Source organism: Pundamilia nyererei, unplaced genomic scaffold (genome assembly GCF_000239375.1).
Source record: "Pundamilia nyererei isolate P.nyererei 1_Seehausen unplaced genomic scaffold, PunNye1.0 scaffold00240, whole genome shotgun sequence".
NCBI classification, from domain to species: Eukaryota; Metazoa; Chordata; class Actinopteri; order Cichliformes; family Cichlidae; genus Pundamilia; species Pundamilia nyererei.
Genome location: NW_005187641.1, coordinates 585,393 through 609,096, shown reverse-complemented (window position 1 = coordinate 609,096; position 23,704 = coordinate 585,393). Strand labels below are relative to the sequence as shown.

Genomic DNA, 23,704 nt, shown 5'->3' with positions numbered 1-23,704 from the left:
ACATTTTGTCACCATGTCATCAAAAAAAGGGAGTGTGGAAGCTAATTGTAAAAGTACATTTCGTCATAGTTGTAGTCCTTCTGCATTCGATTGATTTAGTTCAGTCTGTGTACCAGCTGCATGGCTGTTGAATTACTACATATTAAATAATAAAATTGAATATTTCTGTCTGATTAGGAGCAAAGGACAACAAATATGAACTGAATGGCTTCTTTGGGGATACTGGGCATCAAGGTGAGAACAGACCTGTTTTTTCCTATGTGCTGTATTTATCTTAACCAGCCTGCTCACCTTTCTCCTGTATTCTTGCCCCCTCCCACAGGTTAGCTCTACTGAGAACAACAAATTGAATCTCTCTTAATTGTTGTTGTATGTGATATAATATAATAGTGATAATTTGGTGTCTTGTTTAGTTTTGTCCTTCACATTTTTGTCCCATGTTTACTGTTATCCTTACAACTGAAATGTCATTTTGTTTAGCATTTTTAATAACCCCTCAAATTAGTTGAAATATTTCTAAAAACAATAACTCCATCTAATTTATTTTACATGAGAAATTCTTTTTTACTACTTGTGGCAATCATGTGTTTGTTATTGTACAGTATTTGAGTTATTAAAACTACCAAAAGAACCTCAAAGTGGAAGTTGTTTCTTTAGTGACCTGTGCATGTTTTACACACACTGCTGGCTCTGTAATTTGCAAACCTGTTTTCAAATAATAAGTGGACACAATACGGAATCGTCAGTGCTGGTTAAGAGTCACGAAGAAAACAACCGCCCAGTAAGGATTTGTAATCCTTGAGCCTGGTGCAGCAAACGTGAGTGACAGAAGCACACATGCATTACTGTACATAAGGGAAGTACTTCTGTTTTGTTAAAGTGCGTTACGTAAACCATGAAGCTGGTTAGGTGTGAGTCAGTTACAAGGGAGGAGCAGCTGCAGAAGTGCACATGGCTTTTTCTGGGGGATTACCCAGCTTAGGAATAAAGGCCGTGCGCTGATTGGTCCAAGATCATGCCACTTAGCCAGCTCAACAGGTTGCTTGCATGGACTTATACCTGTCCAATGATGGGTTTTGAGGACCAGAGTTTCCGGCTGGTCGTGGTCAAAGACCAGCCCGGGAGTCCCGAGTGCGCCCTTTTATGATCTAAATGGTGAGGAAGCTAAATGTGAGGGCACTGGCTGCAGGAAGTCATGATGGTGCTTTACAAAGGACCGCGGCTCTTGGACTTTGCAAAGGCTCCTGCTCACCTTCAGTTCAACAAATATGTCCTGACGGGTTACCGGCCGGTGTCCACAGCTGAAGAGTGCGTCAGGAGCCTCTTCTACATGCACAATGAGCTGGGGAACATCTACACACACGGTAAGTCCAGCAGTTATGCTTCTTTCAACTGGTGCATACATACCTAAACTAGAAAATGCCATTGCAGCCGTTCTTACTATACCTGAATCATCATTGAAATATATTTTTACACTTTATACGCAAAGCAAGTTTCTCTCACCTTGAGTCGTATTAACCCGCAAACTAAACAAGCCACGCATGTCAACTCTCACTTATGGCCAGATACAAACACACTTGATAAGGATGGGTAATGAGGATATGGGGTATTAGCTGTAATCTGCCCTGGGAATCAGAGCCCTGACAGTGTCCACTGGTTAACTGGGCCGTTGAAGGTGACCGACACCTCTGATCTGTAAATGCCCATACGGATCTTGAGTGAAGCATCCAAAGACAACTTTGCACAGATTCTGAGCTGCTGTAGAATAAGATATGTGTTAAGAAATCTTTAAAAGTTCTGGTTTTAATGTGAAACTTTTCAAGGCTGGCTCATGGAAAAAAACTGCAAAAAAGGGAAATTGGTCCATGCACAAACTAGAAACTTCATAGCCTTGAACTTCAGTAGGCCTTGTCGTCTTCTTGCCCCATTTTCAACATGGCTATTCCATAAGTTCATTAAACCTAACACTCTTACTAAGGGGAAGTGAAGCATATTAGCATTAGAGTGCTGCTCGAGCTTCTCTATGTATGTAACCAACTACTCATTTCTAGTAAAAATTACAATTAGACAGAGGAACCGTTTCGGTCCATTGAATTCCTCATATTGTTCTGCAACAGGCGGTACTTCTATGTGTTGCACTAAGGTACTGTGTTTAAAATGCCACTACAAATTAAGCTGACACTAACCTACAGCAGTGGCACATACCTCAAAATACTCAACAAATTATTTTTATATTCTGCAGATTTCAGAAAAATAATTATGTTCTTTTTCCATCTTCCTGTCATTTCAGGAATTCCTTTCTTCCTTTTCTTGGTGCTGCTACCTTTTAGTATCCCCTGGAAGGAGGTGGACAGCATCTGGATATGTGTTGTCCACTATCTGGCCTGCCTCTGTCCCACCATGGGATCAGTGGTCTACCATTTATTCATGAACCACGTGGGAGGAGAACACGTGTACGACACGCTGCTCTCCCTGGACATGGTCGGCGTCTGCCTAGTTAACACCCTCGGTAGGTTGACGAAAGAAAGTAAATGTAACCGCAGAGATTGCTCCTGATGCTAAGACCGGGACCAGAGGGGCTTACTGGTCATAACTAAGATGTTTTCAAGTTTTAAGTTTTTGGAATTCAAGCCATTAACAAGTATTGATAAGTTACAACAAAATTTTAGAAATGCTGAATACTATGGTTTTGATACAATTCAGGGGTGCCCCTGCATCCACATTTCTTTCTTATCTTCTAATTCTTATCCGGGTCCAGGTTGCAGGGGTACCAGTGTTAGTAGATACCCACCTCCTCCAGTTCTTCTTGGGAGACACCAGGGCATTCCCTAAGCCAACTAAGAGATAATCTTTTCTGGTCAGCCTCAGAGCTTCCTCACAGTGGGACATACCTGAATCACTTCACCAAGGAGGTCCCCAGGAGGCATGCTAGTCAAATACCTGACCCAAATCAACTGGGCTCTTTTGATATGGAGTAGCAACTCTCTCAAGCAGTAGTCCCACCAACGACCGAGTTTTTAACCCTTTAGTCTAGATGTCGGAGTATTGAGGATTGTCTGATTAGCAGACCTCAAAGCTCTGACAGGAGTGTGAACGTGAATAAGAATGGACAAAATACTGTGGTGGTCTTAAAAACAACCAATGAAGTCTTAAGGCAGATTAAAGATATTGAACATTAAACAGTTCCTCCCAGAATCACTTAAGTCGGTCAATAAGCCTAAAAGTCTCATGTAAAGTCTTTTGCAAAGATAGTTCAAGCCTACCAAAAGTCAAAGTCAAGCCTCATTTAACAGTGCATGGGATTATCCACAACTTTAAGGCTAGACCTCAATAAATATCAGACTGATTGCCATAAAGTTTGTGTTTTTCAGAGGAACCCTGGATCACTCCTGATTTTTTTTCTTTAGTTCGACCTAATGGTTAACATTTGCTTCTGAAAAACAACAGCAAAAATAACAAGATACCAAACAATTTTTAGTGTTGACTAAAAATAACCATGCTGACAACAATGCCAGTAACAGCAACCTTGCATTATCTCTCCAGGGGCAATTCCTATTATTCATATCACCCTCCTCTGCTACCCAATCGTGCAACAGACTGCCTTGCTGGTCTATATCCTCCTGTCAGCCCACGGGATCTACTGTGCCACCACTGCCCGCACTAACGTCCGGCGCCTGCAATCGTTTGTCTGGCAGGCCTTGTTCCGTTTCAGCCTCTTCCTGTTTCGGGTTTATGGCAGCGGGGTAGGAAGCCCAAATTCCCTGCGTCTCTTTGTCATCATGGACTGTCTAGCTTTATTGGGAGGGCTTGTCAACATTGTCCAGATCCCTGAGCGCTTCAAACCAGGATTGTTTGACAACTGGGGCAACAGCCACCAGATAATGCATGTCATGGTTATCTGCTCAATTATCTACCTACACTGGGGCACACTGGAGGATTTAGCCTGGATTAAGAGCTACCAGTGTCCTGCTGAGTGATGCCAAGTGCAGCTAGTTCACGCATGCTTGCAGTCAAGGCTACACTTGAATTTAGCATTCAGTGAGGGAGGAGTATATGGAGGGCCGAAACTGCCAAAATCAATACTCTATAGATATATTAAAATATTAAAGAAATATGCCATTAACTGCCCAAAAATAACTACTGTAAATTAATATAGCCATTAATACGTTTATAAAATCAGATATAAAAATAAATGTTTTGATTTATTTCCATATTTACATTTGTATTCCCCCATTTATTTACCTTCCCATTTAATTTTCAATGTATAATTTCTCTAATTACCTAACTTATCAATTTATTAAATTTTCTAGCTAACTAGTTTAGCTAGCTTTAGATAACCCCACTCTAGGTAACGTAACTACGTTAGCTAACTTAGCTAGCCTATCTAAAGTAGCTAGCTTTAGTTAGAAGTTACATTCACACTTATTTAATCACAGCCCCTTATTCAGATAATGAAGCAGAAGTGCTTCAATAAATCTGACAATTAAATACTGATGTGTATAAAATAAGGTTGAAAAATGCAAAGGGGAAAAAAGTCCCCACAAAAAACCCCTATTCTTAAATGTAACGTTTACATAAAAAGCTAAATTAAAAGGGAAAGTCAATAAATATGAAGTTAATATACAGAAGCAAATTGTGTTTTTTTCTTAAAGTTACATTTAAAAAATGCACTTTAGTCCTAGCTGCTGAAATTCTTCACAGGGGAAGTTCATAATTTGACATTTTGCCAAAGAAGAATAAGAGGAACCTACAGTGTTCTAACTGTAAATCACATCATTGTATCTAATTGAAAATCCTGAACATACTTGATTTATAGAGGTCGATATGCAGTAGTTTGGGGGTGTAATGCCCTTAAATAGTTTTTTAAATGAAAGAAAAAAAATAACTGTGAGAAAGAAAATATCTATTTTTATATCTTGGTCCAATCTGTATTTAACCCATGAATGGTGATAAACGAGAGAAATAACAGGAGTAGTTGCATGCTTCTGCTGTTTAATTGCAAGAAAGATATATTGTATGTACACTTGACTCAAGAAGTCACTTATTTTGCTATTGCTATCATTTAAAATGAATGGGTTTTTGTGACTTTGAAAAAAAAAATGTTAGATTCATCTTACTGCCCTTCTTGTGAATTGAGGATTTTCTGTCTTTAGCTTAAAAACCATCAAAACTGCATCAAAATTAAGTGAATTTATGGCCACTTTAGAAAATCAGGCATGTTCATTTGATTTGTAAAAGATGTGGCTGTTACAGGGGTGGAATTTCTCACGACTCGTTGTTTCATAACACATCGAACATTCCCATGTTTATCTGCAAAACTGAGGGCGGGTATCGGGAGAAGTCTGGGGTGTTTGTGTGGATCAGTCTTCATCTGAGCTACTGTTGTCCTCGGCGTCTGAAAGGTCGGCGATGGGAAACCGCAATATGGCAGCCACCCCGCTCAGCTGAGTCAGTTCTGGTGAGACAGTCCAGAATAAATCAAAAGGTGACACATCCTGTACTGCGGACTGGCTTTATATTTAATTATAAAAATCCAATCGGTGCAGTTGTAGCACAAATTCTTGACTTCTTATTTGAGTAAGACATCAATAAAGAATGAGATTATCACTTTATGTGTGTGGCGTCATCAATTCACTGAGTCCAAATGACAGCGGTAAATTAATCCTACGCTTTATTTTTCATTATTTTACTCTTATTAGTGATTTCATGTTAAGTAACAAACCCTGCAGAAAAAAAGGTGCACAGAAATGCTCCCATTTGTTTCAGTGGTGCTCCGACAGGGATGACCATACAGGCCAGATACAGTTTTTTGAGGCTTAAGTGATGTAGCTATACATCAACAAAACCAGTGCAGAAGAGGAGAACAAATTAGCAGACATGGATTTAAACCATGATGGTATCAGATTTAAAAAAAATCCTATGCAATCCACTGCAAATGTTCATGAGAAATCAAATCCAGAAGAAAATGCTAAAAAAGTTAGGAGGTATTTTTTTAGAAGTTGCCTGATGTAGTTCAAAAACTGTATATTAACATCAACTGTAAGGTTCACATATGAACAACAAGAGCATTTTTAGGTTGTGGCCCAACCCTCCAATATATCCAGGTCTGGGACCAGCAATAGAAGAAGACCAGATTGTCACCCCTAGGCGCAAGTAATTGCTAACAGTTAACCGACTAATGTTAACGTAATGACAGCAGTTCAATACTTTAGTGCTGTTGCAGTTTTCCTAAAGTCTTGTTCAGGTTCATGAACTTCAACTACTTCAGCTTTTAGCGAGGGACAGGACTGTGAGAAGTTACTTGTCAAACTGAGGAAGTAAGGATGGCACTGTTGGTATCAGTACTGTGGCTGTAGTGATAGTAATGGGAATCTATGGGGGATTTTTTTACGCATTGAAAACAAACGTGACAGGACATCAAGTTGAAAAACGACAGCTCCTTAGAGCCTGAGAGAGCTAAAGAGTTAACTTCAACTACATGAAGGGAGCAATAACTTACGTTCACCCGAAACGTGAAGGCTTGAGAATATTCTGCATGGAAAAGAGAGAAAAAGTCATTAGCCTGATGTTTTCCAAAGTACTTTAAACATGTTCTAGCCAGCATGTAAATCTACAGGAGCCTGCATTTCTACTTTTAACAAAATTGTCACATATAGTACATAACAAAAATTCAGTTTTTAAGTCTACAAACATAGTATTTACAAAGTTACCTGACAGTGCCACCATTGTCTCTCACATTGTCCACCAAGCGAACGTAGCGACTCCTGGTGGGGATATCCTGATGCCTGACAAAACAAATTAAGCATTGAAATTGGGAGAACTGTGGGTCCATAATGACGATTTTAAGGATATCCTCTTTTTTTTTATAACATAGAAGTCCCAGAAAGCTGTCATAAATCAAGTGTTTAAAGAAGGGCAGTCTAAAGACTGACTGCTCGGAGCGTATACATGTACATATGCTGACGTCATTATTTGATCCTGGCTGTGTTCAGTATGTGCATCCACCCTAGTAACGTTATATTGATATGACAAAAATAAAAACACAGAAAGGAAAAGTTCTTTGAACGTACTCATCAGTATGTTAGTGAACATGTTACACATAAACAACAGCAGCAACGAGGCAGAATAACACTGCCTGTCAAAAGCATCCCTCATGCACACCTACCTGAACAACTTGTCGCTTACCAACAAGGTGTCGACAGCGAGGGCCTCAGCAGCTTTCTCCACATGAGCGAGGCTGTGAGGATGCAAAGATATGCAGGTTGTTTATGATCAGTGTTAACAATATAAGTTAACTGTTACATTCCATCATCAAGCACGCACCCGTAGAAGGCTCGGTCAGGCTCATGCTGCAGCATTTTATAGAAGTCCTCCAGGGCTTTCACCTCTCCGGCTGCCTGAGGAGCAAGATACAAAACAACAGGTCAAAATTATTTATGTCTCCAGTGAAAATAATTCATAATTCCACACAGATTAATACAATTTATAATAAAAAAAAAAAGTTTTTTGCTCAGAGTTTAAAAAGCTGTGTGCACAGTTTAGCAATCATATGCACAAATATGCACAAACTCTTAAATCACAGGATGCATAGTCACCTTCGTATCAGACAGCCTATTTGTCACAGTGGGGTCAGAAAGGACTTCTGCAAAACAACAGTTGTCTCAGTGAGTTTGCACCTTATGATGAGATAAATTTCATTTCGCTGTCAAGTGGCAGCAGCTCCTACCTTTGAGTGAGTACTTATGACCTGACGATGAGTGGACCAGCATGAATTTGGGCCGATTCTCCTGCAGGATCTTGTTGTCCTGCCGTACCGCCTCATTAAAGAGGTAGGTCGTAAACTGGTCCTTCACATAGCCTGGGCTGGCCACCAGGATGCACTTCACAACTGGCAGAAAGTAAGAAAGAAAAAAATCTAAATCTCAACTCTTTTTAAATGATATCTTCTGTAAAGAGAAACTACCTGAACCAGCAGTTTACATCCACATCTGTTTAGATTTATATATGTAGTAAAACACAGAAGCAATTTAATAAAAGCTATTATGTTTACAGGAAAATAGAGGTTACTACTCTAAAACATCTATGATCCCACTGAAAAATATCCAGTGAGAGTGAAAAGTTTTCTTAAGTTATAACATTAATAACCAGCTTCAGGAACAAAACACAATGGTGCACATCACCATGAATGAAAGCTTCACAGCAAACATTAAACTGGAACTGTTACAATAAGTTAAAAAAAAAAGGCAGAAGTGTCTACGCGCACACAACAGCCTTACCATCAAAATTGATGTGACGGAGAATGGCTTGCATCACAGCTTCATAAAACTTCTCCAGTCCCTGCAAACAGACACTTTGACAGTAAGCACACAGGATGAAAATCTCTCTCAGTGTTACATCCCCAAAGAAAGGGGACAACCAAATTTTTTGTTACACTATCACAGAAAACAAACAAAAAAACTGAGGTTGACTTCCTGAGGCTAAAGAGAAATGTAATCCACTTGAATTCCACTCAATCCCATTTAAAAACATTTAAATATATTTGAATATGTATATCTGCCTACTTTGTTTTAGTCAGTAAGCTCTTAACTCCCATGACATCTACACCAAAACACTCACGCAATATGAAAATTATAATTGGGTTGGCACACTGTGTACATTTTAGCTGTATCTTCATATTCAGATTTGACACTGTGCCCTTTTCAAAACGTCACTTCATTCCCGTTTGCTTGCTTTTAGAGCTCCCGATTCACTAACAGCTGATCAGTTGCCTATAAATCACTTTTACCTTGTCGTGCTGTGTGCAGCTTCCTTTTCTCTTACGGGGAATGGTGACTTCCACTTTTGCACGAAGCAGCGTCATGGCAGGTGTCACGAGCACCAGGTTGGCCAGGCCTTCCTGCATTACCACAGCAGCCACATCTGCCCTCTGGGTCGGGTCACATGCCTGATCTAAAACGTAGACAATGATATAATGGAAACAAAAAGAAGAAGTTATATTTAAAACGTAATTGACAAAATTTCCAACATCTTCTACGGTGGTTTTCCTAATAAAGTGTTCGGTGATTTTATTCACTCGACTTACAATTTTTGCCATCTGGAAAAAGCTTTCACTGCTTGACCAGAATTTTAGAAAGAAAAGGTCTTTGTTTTGTTTATGACTGTTTATTTCAAGAATAAAAAAGGTTGATATAAAAATAGTAAAAGCTACTTTGAGGTGATCTTTTATTCGCCTGCTGAGATCGAACTGTGGACCCTTTTTGCGTGAATGTGTAAACCCCTACACTATTAACGATTAACTCAAAGTATATCTTATAAGAGAACTGTTGACAGCCTGTTGAATTTGAACAAATCTGAATAAAATGAGAAAACTAGCCAAACAGCTGCAGAAATTTTGAGAACAGTTACCAAAGCCAAGAAATTTCTATCTGCTATAATCAGTTCAATTTTATTTATTTAGTGTCAAATCACAACAACTGTCACCTTTATGTTGTAAGGTTAAGACCCTTCAATATCAGAGAGAAAACCCCCCAAAATCAGATAACCCCCTATGAGCAAGGACTTGGTGACAGTTGGAAGGAAAAACTCCCTCTTAACAGGAAGGAATCTGCAGCAGAACCAGGCTCAATGAGGGGCAGCCATCTTCATCAGAAAACAAGTAAGATATATATATATATATTAAAAAAACTTGCATGTATGTATTTATATACAGCTTAAGACTCTTTGTGACTAGTTGTGGTAGGAAGTACATGCTTTAAAATAATTGACAGTCAGACATAGCAGTAAACAGTTTATAGTTGTTTTGGTGGTCGGAGTACTGAGGTAGCATCTGCTTACCAATTCTATCCAGCACGACGCTGTCCCAGTTCTTTTTAGCCAGAGTGAACTTCCTGTTGAGCTCAAGCTCAATAGTGTGATAAGCCCCCATCTGAAGAGCAAAAAAATACAACACAATCACAACTACTTTTCATTTCAAACACAAGTTAGCCTGCATCCCAGGGTTGGGTGGTACGTCAGATTAAATCGGTTAATTTCTGCTTCTGTGCAACATGACAAAGTCATAAAATCAGAGACCGTAAAAGACAGAAACATTGGTTCTTGAGACAGCTGTTGATGGGGGAGCTTTCTTGGTGAAAAGTAAACAGACAAACCTACGATGCTCTATAAAAGTAAAAAAACAAAACAAAACAATGTTCAACCTAAAAATCAGATAATGGATCTGGTGTCAAGAAGAAAACCACAGCAGAAAAGCAGCTGACATTAGTTGCTTCGTTTTGGTGTCACTTATTTTTTATAATTTTTTTGCCTGTCCCGTTTGGCTCTTTTGCCATCAGAATTATTGTCTGAAGGCAAAAAGAGAAGCCCAACGGAATTACTTTACCAAGTGGACCATCCCTGCCTTGCCGTATTGGTCCATTTGATTGACCTTTGTTGTTATTATTTATTTATTTTATTTTCAGTTGTTACAGACAGGACAGACATGACCGGGGGGAGGGAGGGAAACAAAGACAGCGGGGAAGAGGAATAGTGATGAAGGGCAAAGAAAGGAGAAAAGAAAAAGGGGGGGCAAAAAAAATACATATCTCTATATATATATCATCTAAATAATATATCATAATAATATATCATTATTATGCAGCACATAAGATTTACAGCACACAGTTTTCTTTGAGATAGGAGCCAAAAAGGGGTGTATTTTGTGTCTGTGAGCACCTGTGTGTACACCTGTGAGAATGAGCGCGCTTGTATTTAAAAGGTTCCTTCATGTAATGATCTGCTAGAGCAGGGGTGTCAAACTCAAATACACAGTGGGCCAAAATTCAAAACTGGAACAAAGTCGCGGGCTAACATTAAGAAAAAAAAAAAATCTTCCTCCATTCATGAGAATGAATCTTTTCTTATGGACTCAAACACGTTTTGCTGAAAAACTGAATATGGAACAAGCAAAGCTTAATACTAAACAATATATATATTAGCTGTATAATACCAGTAAGCCAGCTCTAATAGTAATTTGGTATGGCTTTGCCCGCGGGCCAGAGTTTGACACCTATGTGCTAGAGGGTGTGGGGAGCCACAGCCCCGACCTCCAGGGCATGAAACAGGTATGGAGGAGCTCAAGGCTCCAGACATCTCCAGACATTTTGGTGTCACTTATAATAAAAGACAGACGATGCTTTTTATGTCAGTCCTGACATAACCCCACTGACACAGTGGAACAACCAGTCTTCACTCAGATGCTGGAAAATAAGTATGGAGTCTGGTCTAAACCATTTTCCAAAGGCTGCATTGACTCCTGCTATTGCTAGCCAGCTGATCCTACTGTTCTTCGCTACAACGTGCAGAATATGTAAAAGGTGCCAATGATGTCGTTGTATTGTCCACAGACGGAGGGCAAGTGCATTTTTTTTTAATTTAAGACAGGTTCATATAGGAAACAGAAAATAAAAATAGTAAATATTTCACCCAGCCCATTTACAAGAGTGTTTATAAAACTCAGACCTTGACATATTGGTTCTCCTCTATGTTAGTTCCCTTTACTCTCAGCTGGCAGGCCTGGGTGTCGAAGTCGATAGTCTCCACACACAACGTCAGAGTAGTTCGGACTCTCGAGCTGCCCACGCTTCCTGTAGGGGACTCGGTCTGCACCTTTCTGTGGGAAAAGGACAGAAGCCGAAGCTTTAATTGCTGCACTGATGATGAGCTGTGTATTTTTCAGAACAAAACACTAAGGTAGAAGAGTAATGCTGAAAGCTATAACAATCCTTGAATAACACAGAATGACTATAATAAACACAACTTCACGCCGGTGTCAGAGCATCGCTCCACACACTGAGTCACAAAGAGGCATAAACTTGAGTTACAGCTACATCAATGCTGCCCGAGGGATGTGGGTGTTTTTTTGTTTGTTTGTTTGTTTGCTTGAACATTGTGGTATATCAACTACAATGATCCCACCAACACTGAATGGGATACCGATACAAATACTCAAAAATGGAAACTTGCACTGCAGATATAACTAGAACTTTTATTAAAGATTATAGGTGGAGGGGAAAAATTGACGTGTTGATATTGTATTGTTACACGAAGACTAAATATGATATTTTATTGAATAAATTCCGATACTCTAGGAATACTACAAACAAGAGGCCTGATCCCATGCACCACCATCCTGAGACAATGTTAGCTTAGTCTGACCGAGTGATTTACTATCATAATGGAGGACGTGTGGTCTAATTAATATCTACCTTAATTAGATAATATCAAAATTCATACAATAATCAGGATACATGAATACCATATATTTCTAAAGTATTTCTACAAAGCAGTCTTGCACACACAACCTTTCTTTTGCAACTTAATTGTTACAGTGAGTGTCTAATCTTTAACTTCTTTTGCCAGCATATTTTACAAACCCATGAAATGAAGAAAAAAATGAAGAAATCTGCATTATTACAGGGCTTCACCTGTGTCTTTGTGTAATATATTGATTATTACCTGATAGTCGAGGCTCTTAAGCTGTCCCCCACTTGGAGCAGGTTGTAGGTATGCCACATATCCTCCGCCTCCTCGGGCACCAGAGTCACCTGACTGAATTAAGCGTTGGTGATCAATAAGCCAGGATCTGCACTCGTGTGGTTTTGGTATACAATTTTTTTTAAAAATAGATATGCTCCCAATTTAAGATGCGAAGGTGGTAAAATGGCACAGGAATTCCCAAAGTACATAGTGTGTATTACTATATTTATTTACACAAGTTTGTTTGGTTTACTCCCTAAGGTGTGGTTTGTCAATTCAGTCTGTAAAGCTAAAGCTAAACCAGAAGTTGTAACATGTTAGTAAAGGTTCAGTTTTAACACATATTAAGACAAAATGGTCGGTTGGCTTATTAATACAAAACCCACACCTCTCCCGTTCTCTGAGTGTACACGGGAATGCAACTCACTACACTGACACATGTATAGTCAGCTACAACACAGCAAGCTGGTTAGCCTACTAGCATTAGCCATCAGCGCTCACTCACCCGGCATTATCTTTCTCAATATCTTTATGGAGCAACTTCATGGTTGGATGATTGTATGATACAAACCGAATTATTAGTGTAAAATATATAGGTTAGCAGCTGTCCGGCTAAGGGACATGTTTATCTCTTAGTGAAATAACAAATTAGCCAAGCCATCTCCCAACTTTACAATGAATCACTCGCTGCGTGTTGCCAGGCGCTGGGACATTGCGTCAGCGCCCAAATACGTCGCCTGTTCTTCCAATCATGGTCACTTCCGTGGGAGTAGCTTTTGCTGCGCAACAAATACGAAACGAATACAAACACACTGTTTGAGTAAATGCGAAAAATGTGCTTTTTTTCTTGTCTTCACTCATAAAGTCTTTAATTTACAGTAGCCTAAGCGTAACATAATCAAGAAACAGTGCCCTTTTTTTACAAATTAGTTTGAGATAAGTAAATGCTGATAGACACGGAAAACAACCAATCAAGGAGTAGATAGGATGTCACAAACGCCGCCTATTTTTAAAGCTAACCAATGGGGGCACGACAGCGGTCAGCCCACTTCCGTTCAACACCGCTTTGAGCTAACGCTCGTCCAGCAGCTTTTTTTGTCGATGGCATGGTGCTAGTAGCCGCCGCACAATAACGTAGTCGAGAAAATACGAATAGACTAAACGAAATTCGGATGCCTAAATGGAATTAGTCGATTAATGTGATTTCCGAAGTACATGACAGCCATCACATCGTTAACATTTCAAAATCTCGCCTCAAATTTTGAGGTAGCCGATTCTTCCCCAAGGTTAGCTAGCTAGCGGGCTAACGATAGCCGATTAACACTAAACTAGTTCAGGTAACTATAATTCGGCAACCAGTTAATACCCAGTACCTCTTGAATTCGTAGAAGTTATTAGAAGTCGGCCGGAACAGGGGCAGAACATGGCAGAAGCCGACAAGTTGAACATCGACTCCATTATACAGCGTCTCCTCGAAGGTAAGACCAAGTATTTCGCTCGATATTTATTCAAAGAGGTAGCCATTTTAGCCAACAGAGGCTAGGGAACGGTAGCCGCCAACGCCGTAAAAACAAGTTCAGTTCATCCGGCGCTTCTTGCAAAGAAAGCATAGCACTTAAGTGCTCAGTAAATTTAATTTGTTTGAATGTTGTCTTCGGAAATTGAATACAAAAGAGAGACGGGTTGAATATATATTTTTGAACACAGTTATATATTCGCACCATTTGTATTGTGAGAGTTGGTCTCGTTAAACTTGCATTGAAATATACTATGATGCAGAAATATGCGTCATTTTATATTTGTGCAGACATCGTTTGGGTACACACTGAAGTGGTTATACGGTTAAATTTAAAAGGTCACTCCTGTATGCTAGCAGGGTGAGGTCATTTTATTTTGTTACTTGTAATCACATTTTTATTGTTTTGTAGGACAGAGAGCAAATGCTCCATAACACCAGTAAAATCATCCAGGGTGCTACTGAGTCTTGATTTGTTAACTATCACTGTTCACTATATATAGGTCGACCTCTGGATGCCTCTGAAAATGTCTTTGTCTTTATGTTTGGTTTGGCTGTATTTGGAGCCATACAAGATTCTTCACGAAAAAGTGTGACATTTGCAGATTATGATTATAAATGAGTGCTCTGATTACCACTGTAAAATGTGTAATCCACAGATTTGTTCTCCTTTATTTTGAGATATCTTATTCTAATTATGTTGCTTCTAATCAAGAACATAGCAGATTCACTGCTACAGTGTGCACAAAATGAAATGAGCCAACTGTCCATGGCAGTATGCCCTACAAATTACACTTTAAGCTGCATTTATGCAGAGAGAAATGAGAATAATTACCCAATAGCCACTTGTAATAATTTACCCCTTTCTTATTAAAAACAGTGTAAGAATTTGCTGTTGTTTTCTGACTCATTTTTTCCCCTTACAGTGAAAGGCTCCAGACCTGGCAAAAATGTTCAGCTGACAGAGAATGAAATCCGTGGTCTTTGCCTCAAATCCCGGGAGATCTTCCTCAGCCAGCCAATCCTGCTTGAACTTGAGGCGCCCCTCAAGATTTGTGGTGAGGCTTAAGTGGCGTTCTTTGGAGTCGAGGGAATTCTCGAGGGTGGTCAAACAACATAGCAAGCTGTTGAAGCTTAGAGTGCTGGACCATTATGAGTCAGCTTATGTGCATACTATGCTCTAGTATTCACATGACCAATGCTAAGTTATTATAGTTAATTAAAAACAGACTGGCTCTAAAAAAAAAAAAAAGTGTTTAATTCTTCATGGCTGTAATCTTGCCACATAAACAACTCACGGGATAAAGTGGTACTGACTTGCTGGTTCAATTCTGTTTTGTACTTTAAGTTTCCCTGGAGTTTTCCTGCCGTACCTTAACATTGACTGACTGCGTTGAGTGTTAGTTTAAGGAACAGGTTTCAGGAACTGGAACAGTCTGTACTGCAGTAGAAATCATAAGCATCCTTGTACTAAATGCAACCTCATAACAAAACACACACATAAGGTAACTCTGTAATAAGTGTTTATTTAAAATAACACTTTGTCAGTCATGGTATAAAGTGCTAATCTTCAATGTCTTTAGTCATGTTGTACCTCCATCCAACTCCCTCAGCCTTTGTTGTGCACATATACTGAGCACGATAATCACACCTTTGAACAACATTGCTGTTTCCACTCTAACACTGCTTGTTTCTCTAGGTGATGTTCACGGGCAGTACTATGATCTGCTCAGGCTGTTTGAATATGGAGGCTTTCCACCAGAGAGCAACTACCTGTTCCTGGGCGACTACGTAGACAGAGGCAAGCAGTCCCTGGAGACCATCTGTCTGTTGCTGGCTTACAAGATCAAATACCCAGAAAACTTCTTTCTGCTGAGAGGAAACCACGAGTGCGCCTCTATTAACAGAATATACGGCTTCTACGATGAGTGTAAGTCATGATATATGCACACAGATACAGACAGTAATTTGGAAAGTTGTGCGACTGCTCTCTGTGGTTACCAGTTGAATAGAAAAGTGTAGGCCAACACAGCAGACCTCGGTGTGGTCAAGAGGACACCTTGGTTTTTCTTTTTTGTTTGTTGATACCGAAACTGTAAAAAGAGGAAACACGTGTACACAACATCAAACTTATCATATATAGAAATATATAAAATATAGATAAATAGATGTAGGGTGAGAGAAATGGATGTATATGTGTCTATATCTTAATACATCAAAAGCTAAATAGAATAGAAATGAAAAATAGGAAAGTGTTTCAGCAGCAAAGTGACAGGCAGATGCAGATTTACACATTAAAAACAAGAAGGAAGAGACTGTACAGGGCAGATGTACACATAAGGAGGAAAAAACAAAAGAAACGCCAAGTAATTAGTGAAGTAATGTTTATCAGCACTTGCAACAGGTGTGGTGGTTACAGTTTCTTTTTATTTTTTAATTGCGATTAAGAAAATATGCCTGACACTTTGAAATCTGTCTGTAGATTATTAACTAATTAAGTATTCTTAGATTAACAGTGTACACAAGATATCTATTCCCTTGTGAGTTCCTTTAAATTGATGGAGAAACATGGGCAACACTCAGTACTCCGGGCTTCAGGCTAAGGAGCATGATCGGGCAGTAGGAACAGTGATTCAGTCACATGCTTTTTGTTCTATTTAGAGCTCAGCTTATGTAAAATGTGTTTTCAGCTTGAAACAAGTGGCGCTGCTGATTTTATAGCTCTTATGATGAGATTGTGACAGAGTAATTGTAATTTCCTCCCACAGGTAAAAGGCGATACAACATAAAACTGTGGAAGACCTTCACTGACTGCTTCAACTGTTTGCCTGTAGCAGCCATTGTTGATGAGAAGATCTTCTGTTGCCATGGAGGTATCCTCTTCAAACAGTTAATTTGGTTTCTATCCAGAGCGAACACACAAAGACTAGACTCCGCTCTGTTGTATCTGTCAACATAATGGTCATGGTCTAGCAGGGACCATCTTAATTTGTTAGACTAATTCAATTTTATTTATATAGCACCAAATCACAACAACAGTCGCCTCAAGGCGCATTATATTGCACAGTAGATCATACAATAATAGACAATATAATAAAATATAATAAAAACCCAACAATCATATGACCCCCTATGAGCAAGCACTTTGGCGATAGTGGGATGGAAAAACTCCTTTTTAACAGGAAGAAACCTCCAACAGAACCAGGCTCAGGGAGGGGCGGCCATCTGCTGCCACCGGTTGGGGTGACGGTGTTTGTAATTCCTTCTGGGTCAGTACACAGATATAGCTAAAAACGGGTACAGCTTTAACAGACTGTCATTTAATACATCAATCCCTTTTGTAATAAGCGTGTACTGTGCAAAGGTCTTGAGCCACCCGTCATTTCTTTATATTTTGCATTAAAGGAGCCAGGATGTCCTGTGCTTTATAAAGTGGTCTTGAGAAACAGTTCTCCAGGCTTTGACAGTCAAAGTTTTTCTTTGGACACTTGCTGCTGCTTCACTCATTTTCAGTCCAGTCATTGTACCTGATCAATGTCAGAATTATTATTATTTATTAACACTATTATTTATTTAACAAACCTATTTATAATTCAAGCATTAAGAATAAGAACCTAACTCAAGGGATTAATCAAAGTATTTTTGCACCAAAAAGATGATTCCCAAAGAGCTTTTGGATAAAAACTTTGTACATCTTGGGATGGTGTGCAGTGTCTTTTAAAACTTTATTTCTACCACTCTCTGTGGTAGATTTTTTTTTTAATCATTTACCAAATGTTATTGATTAATTCAAGCACTTCTTTGTAATCTGTTTGCTGTCATATTTATGTTCAAAATGTGAAAAAAAAAAGTTACCGTATTTTCACGACCATAAGGCGCACTGTGCTAAAAGGCGCAGTCTCAGTTATGTGTGCCCTTACTGTATTTAACACACACATAAGGCGCACTGGACCATAGGGCGCATACAAGTACCGTATGCGTATTTAAAAATAAAGCGGGAGCAAACCTGAATTCGGTACCTTATGCCGGTAATCGTCATCATCAACAACACACAAGCATACAAGTGTGCGTATTTAAAAATAAAGCGGGAGCAAAACAAAGTTTGGTACTCACATTTTTATCATCAAACCCATCGAAGTCCTCATCCTCTGTGTCTGAATTGAACAGCTGCGCTAAATCTCCATCAAACATGCCAGGTTCACTTTCTTCACTGTCAGAGTCACTTTCCGTGCCGTGCGGCTCCTCGGAAACGATGCCGGCTTTTGCGAAAGCTCGAACAACAGTGCCAGCAGACATGTTAGCCCAAGCATCTACAATCCATTGGCAAATTGTGGCGTAACTCGCCCGGCGCTGCCTTCCACTCTTAGTGAAACTGTGGTCTCCACCGGTCATCCATCGCTCCCAGGTCGCTCGCAGCCTTACTTTGAACGGGCGGTTCACACCGATGTCCAGCGGTTGGAGTTCCTTTGTCAGGCCTCCCGGAATGACAGCAAGCTCACAGTTCATTAGTTTCACAAGTTTTTTCACATCGGCTGTGAGATGGGCACGCATAGAGTCACAGATCAACAGCGATGGTGATGCGTGGAAAAAACCACCTGGTCTCCTTACGTACACCTCCCTCAGCCACTCTTTCATCATTTCCTCATCCATCCAGCCCTTTTCATTTGCCTTAATGATGATTCCTGCTGGAAACTTCTCTTTAGGCAAAGTCTTTCGCTTAAAAATCACCATAGGCGGCAGTTTCTGTCCATTAGCATGGCAGCCAAGCACAACAGTAAAAGAAGACTTTTCATACCCCGTTGTGCGTATCGCTCCCGTGCTGGTCCCCTTCTTCTCCACAGTGTGACTCACCGGGATGTCAAAAGTGAGCGGGACCTCGTCCATGTTTGTGATGTGGCTGGGCTGGATGTTTTTGTCGGCGATGTGTTTGCTGCAGTAGCAGCGGAAGATGGCCAGCTTTTCCTTATAATCCGCTGGAAGTTGCTGCGCTACCGTAGTCCTGGTCCGGATGGAAAAATGGCACCGTTTCATTGAAAGTGAAACTGCTTTTAGCCGAATGGTGACCGTCGAAACGCTTCTCCCGCTCGCGCTTTGCTCGATGATCCACCGCTCGAGTCTTTCCTCCAACTCGGGCCACCTCGCCTTATGTCCGCGGAAACTCAGCTGCGTCTTCTTGACCTGCCGGAGCTTGTTTTCCAGCTTCCTCCATTTGCGAACCATCGATTCGTTAATCTTAAATTCTCTCGCCGCTGCTCGATTTCCATGTTCCTCCGCGTAGCTGATGGCCTTCAGTTTAAACTGTGCTTCGTAAGCGTGTCTCTTTGCCATTTTCAGGGTTGTTAAAACAACGATGTCCTGCATAACGCACATACCTGTATAAAAGAACAGGTATGTGCGATTGTCCCGGTATATACGATCAACGCCCACACTTCACCCTTTAACGTTCCCATGGTGTTCTCTACTACGTCCTCCTTACAACACATAGGGCGCGCTGCACTTTTTGAAGAAAATCTAAGACTTTTAAGTGCGCCTTATGGTCGTGAAAATACGGTAAACACATTCTGACACTAGACATTTTCTTAAAACTTCGTATGAAACATTTTCTTATGGATGATTATCATGATGTGATACAGTTCTTAGTTATTACTGCAGTTTATTTTCTTAAACATCCAGACATCTTAGACACTAAATAATTCTTAATCTGTCAGGACCTGTCAACAGGTCCTCAAAGTCAGTGGTAAGGAAGCGCCGTGTGCTGCGCTAACACCCAAGTTGAGCAGCCAGCGAAAAACCGCTGCAGTCTGCTTGTACTGCGTAATCTTTTGTGGCCACTCAAGGTCTTCATAGGTTCTGCATTTCCCCGCTCCCTGTCATTCTGCATTTCTGTACCCCCAGTGTACGTTTCATCGTGGCACATGCAAGCTCTCCCCAGTCAGTGCTCTTAGTCGACACAGCAGCAAACAATTTTTTCCACCGCAAAAGCCGTAGAAAAGAATGGCTTTCAGAGCATATGCTGCTTTCTGTATTAAAGGGCCTGTAGGGAGACACTGATGTGCCAGCTGTGCTCTATTCACAAGAGAAATTAGGCTAATTATTGCAGCAGAGGCAGTCATGTCCTGTTGGCACTCTGTCAGATATCCACGGTTACATTCATTAAAAACATCCTACATTATTCAATAGAAAGTACTCATTTAAAAATTTCTTCTTCAGAAACCTAAGTTCTTTATCTTGTGAGGATGTTTCAGGTGGTGTTTGTGCGTTGAAACAGTCGGTGTGAGCAAAACTACCATGGAGTGTCGTGGCTTTGGATTGTAATTCCAGTGATGGGCTTTTGTTAAAAGGAAGCAATCCAGTCTACTTGCATGATGGCGCTATCTTATTAGCTGGGATATGGGTGAAGTTAACATCGGATGACTGGCCTCTCCGTTTTCTGTACCTTCTGATTTAAAAGTTGACCACTAAATTTACCTTTAAACATCGCCAGGAATATCACATGGTTTTTGCGGCATGTGATATTCATTTTCTTTTTATGGTTGCTCTTTGAATCTTTTCAGGATGCAAATTTTTTTTACAAAAACAAATTCTAAAATCAGATGCTGATTTTTTTTATTTTTTTTATTTTTTTCTTCACTACTGAAGTTTAATTCTTGGACATTTATATTTTCCAGGTCTGTCTCCAGACCTCCAGTCCATGGAGCAGGTGAGAAGGGTCATGCGTCCCACTGATGTTCCTGACCAGGGCCTACTGTGCGACCTGCTGTGGGCAGACCCTGATAAAGATGTGCTGGGCTGGGGTGAGAACGACCGCGGTGTCTCTTTCACTTTTGGTGCAGATGTGGTGACAAAGTTCCTCCACAAACATGACATGGACCTCATTTGTCGAGCCCATCAGGTCAGTACCAAAAAATGTAATTGAATGGTTCAGTTTCATGGTAGTAAAAATGAGTAACACAAGTGAAAGGGTTTGATAACTTACAGGATTTGGTTGAGCCTCATAGTTAAGTGTTTAACTGCTTGGAGTTGATTGGGGATTTTTTTTCCACCCTTGGTTGCCTTTAAAGATGCTGGAGGGTTGTCTGGTCTTTATTAGAAGTTGCAGCAGGGTACCAGGTATTGTTTTGATCTGGCGAGGTGCACGTGGCGTGTGTGTCATGTGGGTAAAGGAGCTATTAGCATTGAAGCGGCTCTTCCTTCAAGCTACAAGAAGGCTGCAACATTTATCAAACAATAATTTTACAGATTCTGTTGTGTATTTTAAGAAATGTCATGTGGAAGTGCTGCAGGGGGAAGTGTTTAGATAGTGGCAGTGACACAGCAGCTAAAAACCTTTTAACCATTTAAGCACAATTGGATTTCAGGCCAGCTTCAGCAGCTAAATTTTGATTTTAGTCTTAAAAATATCTTCAATGTGTTGATATTTAGAGTAGTTTCCATCAGTACTGACGCTGACCTTACATGGCTGCAGTTATCGCTTAGTTTGTGTTCAGCAGTTAGATGTGTTAGCGTAATTTTCTTATTTGTCAAGCTGTGCTAGTAACGGGGCATTTATAATGTCATGTGTTATCATCCGTAGCAGAGTCTATTGTTCTGCTGTGTGCTTGATCCTGTGTGAGAGTTTGCTAACCTGTTTGTTTTTCAGGTGGTTGAGGACGGATATGAATTCTTTGCAAAGAGGCAGCTTGTGACTCTGTTCTCCGCCCCAAACTACTGCGGGGAGTTCGACAATGCCGGCGCTATGATGAGTGTAGATGAGACCCTCATGTGTTCATTCCAGGTAAACTAGAAACTGATTGAACTTGCTAATCTTAAAGGTTGTTGTCATTTTTAACTCATGGTTTTTCTTCTTCTTTATTTTCCTTGTGCAGATCCTCAAACCTGCAGATAAGAAGCTGTTCTATGGTGGGGGCGGGGGCATGGGCTCCGGTCGCCCAGTCACTCCACCTAGGAAAGCTAAGAAATGACACCAGTAGTTTGCCCTTGACCCTTGTCCTGCCCTCTCTACCTCTTCTTCTCCTTTCTTTCACCAAACAGCCAGAAATCAAACCTATACCCAGGGCTTTTATTTCCTTTTTTATCTGTACTTCTTAAAACATTTAATGTTACAGATGGTCTGAGTGAGTGTGCGCGTGTGCAGGCTTACAAACGTCTGCAGGTGAGCATTAAAATCATGTGTGCACGTGTATATTCTGTGTGAGAATATTAGAGATTTATAATCCCTGCTTTCCCCCCCTTTCTCTGACCACTCTTCCCACTGAAAGGCTGAAACCACATTGTCTGTACAGTAACTTGACTGAAACGACAGGGTTTGGGAGAAGGTGGGAGATTGCTGATGTAATGAATTTGGCAGCAAGCTCTTGTTAGCAGATGGTGTGTACGTACATACTTGTGGAAGGGGGATTTTTTTTTTTTTAAAATATATATTATTATTTTTTTCCCCTGTCCTCTGTACTGTAAAATCGAAAACACAGGTGTGTGCGTGTGTGTGCATGCTGTGTCTTGCCTGTTGGAGTATGATCACAATATGCTTGAACAGGGAGGAGTTTGTCACCTTATCAGAGCGAGCGCACATTTGCACACATGCCCACACACGTGCATATGACTCGTCAGATTCATATGAGCCAGAACTGTTTTAAAAAAAAAAAAAAAGAAGGAAAAAAAAAACCCCCACAAAAAAACAACAACAAATAAAAAAAACAGTCCAGTTTAGGTTTGTACAGATTTGATTACTTGAAAGATTTTTTGTGAATTCGTTTTGTAGTCTTTCATCAAGTTGACCAATAAAGCGAGAATCTGAGCTGTACTGTCTCTCAGTCGTTTTTCTGTATCTGCTTCGGTATACAATAGTACTCTTAGTTGCTTGGGCGGTTATTTTAAAGGCTCTAAATGAATTGGGAGGTGACTTTTAATTTCAAACATGATAAATGCATGTATAGACAAATCTTATTAGAATTTTCCTTTTATTAAGAATGAACAGATTATAAACTCATCTGTCAGTCTCATTTCTTTCTGGTCATATTCTATTTATTCTCTGGTGTAATGGGCTAACTGGTTGGCAGAGGGAGATACTTGTACCCGGAGATTATCCTAGACAATGCATTTCATCACAGAAAAGTTGCAAGTTTTTGTTTTTTAAACATGTTCCTGTAAATGTTTCACAATAAAAGTCTTTTCCTAAAAGAGGTTTCTGTGCACTGAAATTCTGGAGGGCTTTTAATTTGAAACAGATATGTGAAGTGTTGTTAAAGAGTAAAGGCAGCAGAGGGTGAAAGTATTTAAATATTACCAGCAATAGCTATCAAACTGGGAATAGGAGAGGGCACAAGGTAATAGGGTAAAGGGCATGAGAAACAAAAGACAAGAAACTATGTTTATGTTAATGGATATGAAAATATTTGTTAGACTTTAAATTTTCTTCCATTTAACTGTTCTAAAGGTTGATTCTTTATTAAGTCTTTATTATACTTCATCTACACCAGGGGAATATATCTTTTTTTTTCTCTTTTTTTTTAAATATTTTATTTACGAACAAAACAAGACAGCAACTTGGAGACAGATCCAGGACAAGGACATGGTCAACTTACAAACACAGACGATACAATAATCGAAACACGGGGCGAGTGGAGTGCGGATAATGTGCAAGGAACCTCATAAGAAAAGGAAGAAAATGACTATATA

General features: G+C 40.0%; 3 protein-coding genes across 4 annotated transcripts; 2 read left to right on the top strand and 1 right to left on the bottom strand.

The window, feature by feature from the left end:
• Window positions 1-1,064: 1,064 nt before the first annotated feature.
• LOC102191986 (progestin and adipoQ receptor family member 4) lies at window positions 1,065-4,900 on the top strand. Its single transcript, XM_005749279.2, has 3 exons — window positions 1,065-1,364; window positions 2,291-2,509; window positions 3,544-4,900. Exons 1-3 carry the CDS (start codon window positions 1,196-1,198, stop codon window positions 3,975-3,977), a joined length of 822 nt encoding a protein of 273 aa, XP_005749336.1. The 5' UTR covers window positions 1,065-1,195; the 3' UTR covers window positions 3,978-4,900.
• Window positions 4,901-4,975: 75 nt separating this feature from the next.
• pelo (pelota mRNA surveillance and ribosome rescue factor) lies at window positions 4,976-13,268 on the bottom strand. 2 transcript variants are annotated; one of them, XM_005749277.1, is made up of 13 exons: window positions 13,019-13,267; window positions 12,493-12,585; window positions 11,497-11,647; window positions 9,835-9,925; window positions 8,786-8,949; window positions 8,277-8,337; window positions 7,727-7,888; window positions 7,596-7,642; window positions 7,324-7,397; window positions 7,166-7,237; window positions 6,711-6,785; window positions 6,500-6,531; window positions 4,976-5,455 (listed from the first exon to the last, which is right to left on the bottom strand). In XM_005749277.1, exons 1-13 carry the CDS (start codon window positions 13,057-13,059, stop codon window positions 5,361-5,363), a joined length of 1,158 nt encoding a protein of 385 aa, XP_005749334.1. In that variant the 5' UTR covers window positions 13,060-13,267; the 3' UTR covers window positions 4,976-5,360. The 2 variants fall into 2 exon arrangements, with proteins under 2 accessions (XP_005749334.1, XP_005749335.1); XM_005749278.1 differs by having other exon boundaries at window positions 5,391-5,455; window positions 7,186-7,237; window positions 13,019-13,268.
• A 283-nt stretch (window positions 13,269-13,551) lies between these two features.
• On the top strand, window positions 13,552-22,829 carry LOC102215132 (serine/threonine-protein phosphatase alpha-2 isoform-like). Its single transcript, XM_005749275.1, has 7 exons — window positions 13,552-13,991; window positions 14,956-15,087; window positions 15,729-15,959; window positions 16,798-16,902; window positions 20,698-20,921; window positions 21,669-21,803; window positions 21,895-22,829. The coding sequence occupies exons 1-7, from the start codon at window positions 13,937-13,939 to the stop codon at window positions 21,988-21,990; spliced, it is 978 nt and encodes a 325-aa protein (XP_005749332.1). The 5' UTR covers window positions 13,552-13,936; the 3' UTR covers window positions 21,991-22,829.
• The last annotated feature ends 875 nt before the right edge of the window (window positions 22,830-23,704 follow it).